Below are 11,932 nucleotides of genomic sequence, written 5' to 3' on the forward strand. Positions count from 1 at the left end.
CTTTTTAAATGTGGCAACTAGAAATTTTTAAATTACATTTGTTCAGTTCAGTCGCTCAGTCACGTCCGACTCTTTGCGACCCCATGGACTGCAGCACACCAGGCCTCCCTGTCCATCACCAACTCCCGGAGTTTACTCAAATTCATGTCCATCAAGTCAGCGATGTGATCCAACCATCTCATCCCCTGTTGTCCCCTTCTCCTCCTGCCCTCAATCTTTCCCAGCATCAGGGTCTTTTCCAATGAGTCAGTTCTTCACATCAGGTGGCCCAAGTATTGGGAGCTTCAGCCTCAACATGAGTCCTTCAAAATTTGAATATTCAGCTACCAATTACATTTGTAGCTCACACTATATTTCTATCGGACAGGGCTGGTCTAAAGTATATACTGTCATTGTCTTCTGAAGATTTAATGATATGAATTGTTAATATCTATCAATACTTCAACAGTCATCACAGATTTAACAGAAAAAAAAGTAAAATTTGGATATGTTAATAGACCTCAAGGATGTTTATATTATAGCAAACATAAAGATGTTAGAAATTTAGAAAAAGGAGAATTGTCTCCAAATAACAGGAACGGGAAAGCCTGATAAAGTTGCCATTCTTTAAGAAGAAATAACCCTCATATTGAGAAGGACAATTGGGCTAAATTATCTTGGTACAACTATTCAACAACACAAACTTTTTGCTATTCCCATGTTAAGTCAACTTCTATTGTATATGGTCCTGGTGCTTGTAAAAATGAGGAACTTTATCTTTCTGAATCAAGCAGGATCATTTTAGGAACTCCCCTCAGCCCAGTTGTTGTTTCTTCTTTTTTTTTTTTGGTCTCACATCACAGAGGTTTATTCTTCCTGAATGTACACAACAGGGAACTGACTCCATATGCGTTCATTTTGTGGAATTCTACAAGTTCTGGGTTAGGTATGAGTCCATGTGGCCCCCTTCCGTCTACCATCAAGATATTTGAATCAAGTTAATTTGAATCAATTTAATCTTTCATTTAAAACTTAATATTTTTATGTGGTCAACCCCTCTTCCTGAGAAAGAGGTGTGTACCCTGGGAGACAGCAGCCCATTATCTTTCTGAGGGGCTGCAGGCAGGCATCCACACAGGGCAGGGATGGTGGGCGAGGGAAAGTGAGGGATTGTTCAGAGCAGTGTTTCCCCTCAAACAGCCCTCCTACCACTGTTCGACTGAGCAGCAATGGCATCTACCAAAATGGGGACCCTAGTTGCCCTGAGACTTGTTTAAGAACAGTAACAATATCTTTAAAGAGAAATCCTTTTTCTCGGTGGAAAGGTTTGCTGCTCTGTTAATCTGATTGCATCTCAAAGGACTTGTAACATCCCCAGTTGTACCATGTAAGCCAGAGTCAAATGCGGGAATATATAAATTCCTAGCAGAGGCAACTTCCCCAGAACCCAGCCCCTTGCCACTGGTCAAGTGAGGGGCTCCTTTGAGGTGAGGAGGGTGCTGCGGTTGTGCAGGGTCGATTAGAGAAGTCTTCCTGAAGGAGGTGCCCGGGCAAAGGAGCAGAATCCAGAAGTCAGATCCTGAGTTGAGGCTCTGAGGAGCTGGGAGGAGCTCGGTTTCGCCTTCTTTACTGGGCACCCGGCCCCCCAACTGTCTCTTCCTGTGGTCGGCCAATCTGTCCATCCGCGTCGGTAACGTCGTTCCACCTAGCCGGCGTCCGCAGTCATCAGCCGGAGGTCAGCGCTGGGGTGAGGTGGGGCCGCGCGGCGGGCTGCGGTAGAAGGGCGATTCCGGCTCCGGGCCGTGGCCTCGCCGCAGGCGCCCGGCGCCCCAGGGCACGCAGCTGCCCAGACCCAGCGCAGAGGCGAGCAGCGCGGGCGGGCGGGCGCGGCGGCTGCGGCACGAGCCCTTCTTGAGGCGCGGCCCGTGCGCCGTCAGGTAGAACTCGGCCTGCGCCACGCCGCCGCCCAGGCGGCCCAGGCTCTCGGCGCGGTGTGCCAGGCGCAGCTCAGCCACCAGAAAGACGCGGTGCAGCTGCAGCACGCGGCTCTCCAGCTCCGACACCAGGCGCCGGCGGTCCTCCACCTCCAGCAGTCGCCGCCGCGCTTCGGCCAGCTCCAGCGCGCGGCCACACGCCGCCACCGCGCCCCCTGCCGGCCCGCACCCCCCCCCCCCCGCCCCCGCTAGCGCCCTGGCGCCAGCGCTGCAGCTCCAGCCCCTCAGCGGAGCCCGCCGACTCCTGGGCAGCTTCGGGCTGCGATGAGGCCTGAGCCCGGGTTGGGCTCAAGGTCGGACTTGGGGATGGGAGCTGAGGGCACGACAGGGGCTCCCGGGGCGGCGGCAGCGGCGGGGATTCTGGTTCCGCCGACCCTTCCTGGGCCCCCCAAGCCGCAGGCGCTGATGCGGCAGCCCGGCATCCCCCGCCCCCCACCCCCGGCGGCCCTCAGCGGCAGGTCCGAGGGTCTGACCGGCTGTTCCCCCACGCGGGGGGAGGATGGACGCAGCAAACCAGGCTGAGATGCAACCGCAGCCCCCACACTCTGTTGTTTCTTAAGTTAAGAATTTAGACCTTTTAAAACCTGTCTTTCAAAAAGGAAATATTCTAGAAAAACTGTTGAAACCTGGTTAAAACACACTTTTTAATCTCAACAAATCCACTTCTAGATAATTTCCTCAAGAGAAATGAAAACTTAAATCACTTAAAACATATACATGAATATTCACAATAATCTTATTCATAATAGTCAAAAATATCCATTAGCTGATGAAGAGATAAATTGTGGTCCAGTCATTAAGTAGAATGCTACTAAGCAATAAAAAGGGATTAACTACTTATATATGAAATAGTATCAATGACTCTCAAAACGATTATGCTTAGTAAAAGACACCATAGAAATAAACAGTACATACAGTATGATTTCGTTTATAATCTGCAATGAAAGAAGTCACAACAGTGGCTGTCTGGGATAGAGGGTGGGGAGTAGATTGACAGCAAAAGAGTATGACTGACAGAATTTTCTGAGATGAAAATATTCTGTGTCTTTAGATGTACAGAACAGAATTTTGGACTCTGTGGGAGAAGGCGAGGGTGGGATGTTTCCAGAGAACAGCATTGAAACATATATATTATCTAGGGTGAAACAGATCACCAGCCCAGGCTGGATGCATGGGACAAGTGCTCGGGCCTGGGGCACTGGGAAGACCCAGAGGAATCAGGATGGGGAATACATGTAAATCCATGGCTGATTCATGTCAATGTATGACAAAAACCACTACAATATTAGAAAGTAATTAACCTCCAACTAATAAAAATAAATGAAAAAAAAAGAATAAAACAATAAAAAGAAATATGATCATGCAAAAAAATAAAGAAACACTATTAAACCAAAAAAAAAAAAAATTCTGTGTCTTGATTGTAATGGTGGCTACACAGGTTACATTTGCCAAGAAAAAAAAAAAAAACACCAAAACACATCAACCTATACACTTAACATGTGAATTTTATTGCATGTAAATGACACCTCAGTAAAGTTAATTCCTAAGAAAGAAAGAATAGGAAAAGAAAAATGAAAGACAAAGGGGAGGAGACAGAAAAAAAGAGCGAGTACTACAGAAATGAAATCCCTGCAAGCTGTAGGTCAGGAGCAGGATAGCATAGTGTGGCATTAAACTGTTCAACACCAAGAAGGCAGTTCAAAGGTGAACAGGAGGTTCATCCCATTTAACCACCCTCACCCATTTCCTTCATCCTTCTCCCCCAAAATTTTAACTATGTGAGGTGATAGATGCCTTAAACAACATTATTGTGGTAATCACTTTGCAATATATACACATATAAAAATCACTATGCTATACATCTTAAACTTACACAATATTATATGTCAATTATATCTCAATAAAGCCGAGGAGAAAGGTGAATAGGAGGAATTGGTAACAGAAGTTCATATACAGAGAACCTCAAGAGGCCTTCAAAGAGATGAATCAAAATTTTAAATCTAGAGTTAAAGCCAAGTACAGAATAAGACAGTGGCCAGGCTTTGGAAACAACAGAAAATCAGGCAGGTTGAATAAGCATACTCAAGAGTACTAGAGCTCATCAATGAATTTGGTAAAGTTGCAGGATACAAAATGAATATACAGAAATCTCTTACATTCCTATACACTAACAACAAAAGATCAGAAAGAGAAATTAAGGAAACAATTCCATTTATTATCACATCAAAAGAAAAAATACCTTGGAATTAACCTATCTATGGAGGCAAAAGACCTCAACTCAGAGATCTATAAGATACTGATGAAATCAGAGATAACACAAACAGATCGAAAGATTTACCATGTTCTTGGATTGGAAGAATCAGTATTGTGAAAATGACTATATTACCCAAAGTAATCTACAGATTCAATATAATCCCTATCAAATTACCAATGCCAGTTTTTCACAGAACTAGAACCAAAAATTTTTACATTTTGTATAGAAACACTAAAGACCCAGAAAACCCAATGCAATCCTAAGAAAGAAAAACAAAGCAGGAGGAATCAGGTTCCCTGACTTCAGACTTATACTACAAAGTTTATAGTAATCAAAACAATGTGGTGCTAGCATAAAAACAAATACAGATCAATAGAAAAGGATATAAAGTCCAGAGATAAACCCACACACCTACAATCACCTAATCTATGACAAGGGAGGCAAGAAGATACAATGGAAAAAAAGAACCTGGGACTTCCCTGCTGGCCCAGTGGTTAAGACTCTGAGCTCCCAATGCAGGGGGCCCAGGTTCGATCTCTGGTCAGGGAACTAGATCCCACATGCTGCAACTAAGACGTGGTACAGCCAAATAAATGAATAAATATTAAAAAAAAAAAAAAAAAAAGAACCTCATCAATAAGTAGTGCTGGGAAAACTGGACAGCTACATAAAAAAAAAATGAAATCAGAATACTCTCTAATACCATACATAAAAATAAACTCAAAATAGATTAAAAGACCTAAATGTAAGATCAGATACTCTAAACCTCTTAGAGGAAAAGGTAGAACACTCTCTAACATAAACCACAGAATGATTTTTTTTGATCCATTTCCTAGAGTAATGAAAATAAGAATAAAAATAAACAAATGGGACCTAATTAAACTTAAAAGCTTTTGCACAGCAAGGACTTCCGTGGCAGTCCAGTGGTTAAGATTCTGTGCTTTCAATGCAGGGAGTGTGGGTTCAATCACTAGTCAGAGAACTAAAGATCCCATATGCTGCAGAGCAGCCAAAAAAAAGGAATCCATAAACAAAATAAAAAGACAACACATAGAATGGGAGAAAATATTTGCAAACAAAACGACCAATAAGGATTACTCTCTAAATACACAAACAGCTCATGTAGCTCAGTATCAAAGAAACAAACAACCCAAGTCAAAAACTGGACAGAAGACCTAAACAGACATTTCTCCAAATACAGAGGCCAAGAGGCACATGAAAAGATGCTCAACATCACTGATTATTCGAGAAATGCAAATCAAAACTACAATGAGGTTTCACTTCACACAAGTCAGAATGGCCATCATCAAAAAATCTACAAACATTAAATTCCGGACAGGGTATGGAGAAAAGGGAACCCTCCTACACTGTTGGTGGGAATGTAAATTGGTACAGTCACTATGGAAAACAGCATGGAGGTTCCTTAAAAAGCCAAATACAGAGCTACCATATGACCCAACAATCCCACTCATGAACATATATCTGGAGAAAACCATAATTTGAAAAGATACATGTGCCCCAATGTTCACGACAGCACTATTTACAATACCCAGATCATGGAAGCAACCTAAATGTCCATCAAAGGAGGAATGTGGTTACATACACACAAACAGGAATAAAACCCAAAAAACAAAACAAAACAATTTCATCTGCAGCAAAATGGATGGACCTAGAGATTGTCACACTGAGTGAAGTCAGACAGAAAAAGATAAATATATGATATTGCTTATATCTAAATCTAAAAAAATGGTACAAATGAACCTGTTTACAAAACACCAATAGGAAAAAAAAACAAAACAGCAATAGTCACAGATGCAGAAAACAGACTTTTAGTTACCAAGGGGGAAAGAGAGGGGAGGGATAAACTGGGAGACTGGGATTAACAGATACACACTACTTTATATAAAACAGATAACTAAAGAATCTACTATATAGCACAGGAAATGCTACTCAATACTCTGCAGTGACCTATATGGGACTAGAATCTAAAAAAGAGTAGATACATATGCATGTATAACTGATTCACTTTGCTATAGGCAGAAACTAGCACAACATTATAAATCAACTATACTCTAATAAAAATTAATTCAAAAAATAAATACTTTTTTAAAAAGCATACTTAGAGCTTGCTGCCTAATGAATTAATGTCAGTCTTAAGTTTTTAATAACATAGCATTCTGCCCTTGGCTCTACTCTATTTAACAATTTCATCAATGATTTGCATGAAGAAGTTGAGAGAGAAACAGACACGAAGTAAGAGACAAGATATAATCAGGAACAAAAATTAAATCCCCAATTACAGAATGACATTAATGTAAGAAACAAAAAGTCCTGCATTTAAGTCTCTGAAACTAACTCTACCAATATATGACAGTCAAGATGTAGCTTAATATAAGCATGTATTAAAAAAAGACTGAGAGTGCTCGCTTTGGCAGCACATATACTAAAAAAAGACTGAGGGTCTTCTGGGGACCAAAAGCTTAAAATGAGTCATTAGTATGGTGTGATTGCCAGCTCCCAAAAAAAGGAAAAAAAAATCAATCTTAGCTATAACAGTATCTAAAGACAACAATGATCATTTCTAAATCTAAAGCAAAAGGTTATTTTGAGCTTATCACACTGAACCGAGAGAACTGTGTTCTGTTCTGTGTACCATACTTTAAGGAATAACATGAAAAGAATAGAGCATGTTCAAATGACAGCACACAAAATTCTAGTCCTCTCAGGACTAGAATCCATGTAATATGAGGAATGACTAAAAGAACTAAAAATGCTGAGTCTGAAGAAGAGACTTTCCAGGGACAGAAGTATCTTCAAATAGTTGAAGAGCTGACATGCAGAAAAGGAGTCATAATTATTTAGACACAATGAGTATAATATAGACCAATTTCTGTTCCTTTTTGACCTTGAAATTGACTGGAATTGTTGATACAAAAAGACAGTTGCTATGTCAACTCTCCCTGAGAAGAAAATAAGCTAAGCCATCAAGTGGCCTTTTGTGATCCATTTTTACAAAACTTGACTAAAAAGGTTATGTACACAGAAGATAAAACTCAAATGGACAATAAATCTATGAAAACATACCCAACTTTGCTACTTAACAGATATGCAAATTAAAACATCCATGTAATATGATAACATTAGAGCAAATGGAACTGGCTGAGGAGTATCTAAGAACTCTCTATACTCTCTCTGTAACTACTCTGTAAATCTAAAACTGTCCTAAAATAAAATGCTACTTAAAAACACCACCACCCTTCAAACATGTAAAATTTTTTAAGTCTGATAAAAGCAAATATTAGAAAGAATAATAGGGAAAGAGAAAGGAAGAGGCAGTATAAATTGTTCAAATTACTTTTGACAATGATTTGGCAATATTTGTTAAGTTAAAGATGCTTATAGCATTTCACCCAGCAGTTCAAGTCCTTAATTACAATCCAGAGTAGCACTGCCACTATAGGGTAGCCACTAGCCATATGAGACTATTGAGCACTTGAAATGCGGCAAGTCCAAAATGAGATATGCTTTAAGTATAAACCACATACTAGACTTCAATGATTTTGAATAGAAAAGAAAAAGAATGTAAACTATTTTATTAATAATTTTTATATTGATTACATGTTGAAATAATAACATTTTGGATATACTGAGCTGAATAATTTGTATTGTTAGAATTAATTTCATCTGTTTAAGCTTTTTTAATGTGGTACAAAAAATACAAAATTCTTTACGTTTGCACTATGTTTCAACTGTACAGCACTGCCCTAGAGCTTCATCCACTAGTGTTTAAGAAATAAATTAATTTAATGAATCATAACCAACATTTACATTTTCAAAAGAAAAAGGATAGAATAGAAAATACCATTCAAAAAGCATAGAACAGAAAATATTACACACACATGCACTGTATGGTTAAGGGTAAAATGATTTCATTAAACTTTTGATACAGTTTTTATATACCAAGATGTGACGGAAAATATATTTCCTTTCCATAGGTGGTGGTGATAGTCAAAAAAATGTTTGAAAGCTCCTGATAAGCTCTTCAAAACACAATATTATAATGCTGTTGAGATTAGATAAATAAATTGTGGTACACTTATAGTCAGTGTAATATTACTAATAAGCAGTGTAAATAAATGAACTAGAGCTAAAATATCTGTATGGGTCAATATCCAAAAAAAAAAAAAGTTGCAGGAAAAAATCATACAAAATGATACAATTTAAAAGATGAAAAAAAAGGCACCTTAATCTTTTAGAGAGCATCCCTGGGTGCTCAGATGGTAAAGAATCCACCTGCAAGGCAGGAGACCTGGGTTCGATCCCTAGGTTGGGAAGATCCCCTAGAGGAAGGTATTGCAACCCACTCCAATATTCTTGCCCAGAGAATTCCCATGGACAGAGGAACCTGGCAGGCTACAGTCCATGTGGTTGCAAAGAGTCGGACAAAACCGAGCGACTAAGCACAATCTTTTAGAAGTATGTGGCAAAATGTGAAGATTCAACAGAACTTAGTGTTAGTTTTACAGGTCTTCATTATATTCTTCTTCTTAAACTTTTCTGTGTGCTTCAAATATTTATGTAAATACCAGGTCTCAAATACAATATATTTAAAAGTAATAATCCCTACTCAATGCTTTTTTTTTTCCTACTCAATGCTTTTAATCCTTAAGATCAACGTGAAAGTCACTCGTCGTGTCCAACTCTTTGTGACCCCATGGACTATACAGTCCATGGAATTCACCAGGCCAGAACACTGGAGTGGGTAGCCGTTCCTGTCTCCAGGGGATCTTCCCAACCCAGGGGTTGAACCAAGGTCTCCCAAGTTGCCTGTAGATTCTTTACCAGCTGAGCCACAAGAGAAGCCCTAAAATAGCATATCCTAAATAAAAACTTAAGGTAAGTGATAGCAGGCTTTGTTGTTGCTGTGAAATGATAAGCATTAACAAAATACTGACCTAAACTTTTTTAAATCACAGATTTGTAGCCAATCTGGTTATGACATATTTCATTATTATACGAACGTGAATGCAAATGTACCATGGGTCTAATCATGTCCCCCCAAAAAAGAAATACGATACACTCTCCCATACCTGGCATGGTTGCGGAATCTGGTTTTCTAGTCAATTGAACTGCTTTCTTAACTAAGAATTCCCACAAATATCATCCACTGAGTACCAATTTTCAAAAGAATTAAGATACAACAAAATGCACTTAAACCTAATGCTACACAGGATATAATTTATTTTTCACTGATGATTATGGACAGGCACTTTAGGATCTAGCAGCAATTTTTTTAATATCCTTTTAACACAGATTTCTATTTCAGATTAAACCAGTGTTACTACACACACACAAAAATCCCAAGAAAATAAGCTATAAATTGTGAGTTCTATTTCCCTACGATAGTTTATAAAAGGATTCCAGTGTCTTAAGCATTAACATTGTTTTCCAATACGTAAATGAGAAAACTTGGAGCTATGGATACTCCAAAGAGACAAAATTAGAAAACAAAATACATTCAGAAGATCTCAGAAAAGGCAGCAAACAGTTAAACATTTTCTTTACTATTTTGACATTTTCTAGTGTAAAGCTAGATACCTTTAAAGCCCAGGAAATGAAAATCATCGTTGTCCATTTTGGAATCTCTGGCTCAGGCCTATGAAATAAGAAATTATTTTAATATTCTGTCCTTTATTTTCCAGCTTCTCAATAAATTTATTTTCAAATTTTTCCTGTCAGTTCTGTTCCAAAAGAAAAACTGCTAAGGAAATTTTTAAACCCAGAAAAAGCAGTTAATGAAGGCCCGGGTCAAGCTCCTGCGACGTGAAAATTTTCATCTCGAGTCTTAGGACAATCTGCCCCGCAACACAAAAACCGCCCCCCGGGCTCGGGCTACCCTGTGATTGGTCTGTCTGCTTGCCACCTCCTCTAATTGGTTCAAAATCTCCCCCCCTGCCGCTCTACCTTCAAATCATCCAATCTTCACTAACCGTCCTTTTTCCCGCTCTCTACAGACCCAGCGAGCGCCTCAGCTCCCTGCCCCCAACGGTCACTAACCACGCAGCTTCAACCGAATTTTAAGTCCTTCACCTCCAAACTACAATAAATATCTCCCACTTACGGTGGCCCCACACCACTGTCCATACTTCATCCATGTCCCCAAACCCTGCTTTTTGCCCACCTTCCTTCACCCGAGAGTCAGTTCCATAGTTCAAAATCACTACCTCAGAATCACTTTAAAAAGTATTTGCCTATGGCCGATTCATGTTAATGTCTGGCAGAAGTCATCACCATATTGTAAAGTAACTATCCTCTGATTAAAATATATATTTTTTAAGTGGTAACCTAACGGCACCATCTCCTCGCTAATTAGAAACCACCCCCACCCCACCCCCCAAAAAAAGAAACCACCCAACTAACCTGTACCTGACCCTCCTCTAGCACTTCCAACCAAAAAAATCACTCACATCAGCCGGCACAGCCAACGCCACCTCGCTCCTCTGCTCCTCTGCAAACCGAGTCCGCAGTCGTCGCCGTCGACGACGAAGAAGAGAATGCCGCAAAGGATGCCGGACTGATGACGCCAGACGACGCCGAACAACGCCGAACGACGCCGAACGACGCCGAACAACGCTGGACGCTAAGAAAGCTCCTCCCCCAATAGTGACGTAAATCAAAGGCCCCCCCTCGTCGCAGAGCTGTTCAGATGCAGAGCCTGAACTTCCAGGTACAGTCTGTACATGAAGTTCTGGCGATGCAGTTCAGAGGGCTGCGTGAGAATCACTGAGAGTGAGGGAGTATCGTGTAATACTAAAACATCCTGCAGTTACTATGGGAAGAGTGCAGATGATGAGGGTTACAGGAAAGAGGAGAGCAGGTCTTCAAAAGAAAAAAAATAGGGAGGGAGGGAGGAAAGAAAAGTAAAATAAACAATGTTGCCCACTGACATTCAAGAGTAGCATAAGGTCAGAAATATCAGAAGTTGAGGAGGCTGAAAAACCCTGAGTTCCAAGATATGTTTCTGCTGCCCTGCCCTTGTCAAGTCTTAAGAAAAATACCCAATGACTCCCCTGCAGATTGACAGCAAGGGCAAGGGACCTACCCAACTCTAAACAAATGATTTCATTGATGGTGTGGAATATATATATATATATGAATATGTTTGATTCCAGCTAAATATATGAGTGATGCTTGCAAGCAAGGAGTTGGCCTCTGCTGAAGTCTCCACTCAGAGACAGCAGTGTTAAGATATATCTCTGGAGAAGGAAATGGCAACCCACTCCAGTATTCTTGCCTGGAAAAGTCCATGGACAGAGGAGTCTGGCGGGCTGAAGTCCATGGGATTACATGACTGAGCATGTGTGCACAAGGGTGGAGGGAGATGGGTTGGTAGCAATAAAGTGGTAGAACTATAAAAAAAAAAAAAAAAGATATGATATCTCCATATTTGGAGACACCCCATATCAAAACATTAACAAGCCTCCCACCTCTTGCCTCACATACCCCTCTTTTAAGCCCTGTGCACCTCAGTCAAGCCAGATGTGGAGCTGGCTAACAAGATGAAGAGAAGAGATTATGGCTTCAAATCTGGGAACACTAACAGAGCTTCCTCATGACCCTGAGAGTCTCATATTGTCATTATTTACTATGGAAAAGATGAGATTTCTAAAAATAATTTCTTTTCCCTCTTTTTTCTCCATCTAAA

At 40.4% G+C, this 11,932-nt stretch overlaps 1 protein-coding gene and 1 pseudogene across 1 annotated transcript in view; both read right to left on the bottom strand.

The window, feature by feature from the left end:
* The window catches only part of TEX11 (testis expressed 11), a 254,826-nt gene extending 244,062 nt beyond the window's left edge, over positions 1-10,764 (bottom strand). The window contains exons 1-2 of the mRNA XM_065915873.1: positions 10,695-10,764; positions 9,826-9,883 (exon numbers count right to left, since the gene is read on the bottom strand). Coding sequence (XP_065771945.1) covers positions 9,826-9,862 — 37 coding nt within the window. The 5' untranslated portion in view covers positions 9,863-9,883; positions 10,695-10,764. The remainder of the gene's footprint in view (positions 1-9,825; positions 9,884-10,694) is intronic.
* Positions 1,716-2,395, bottom strand: LOC136153665 (TMF-regulated nuclear protein 1-like; annotated as a pseudogene).
* Positions 10,765-11,932: the final 1,168 nt, after the last annotated feature.

The sequence above is a fragment of the Muntiacus reevesi genome, chromosome X (genome assembly GCF_963930625.1).
Source record: "Muntiacus reevesi chromosome X, mMunRee1.1, whole genome shotgun sequence".
In the NCBI taxonomy this organism is placed as follows: Eukaryota; Metazoa; Chordata; class Mammalia; order Artiodactyla; family Cervidae; genus Muntiacus; species Muntiacus reevesi.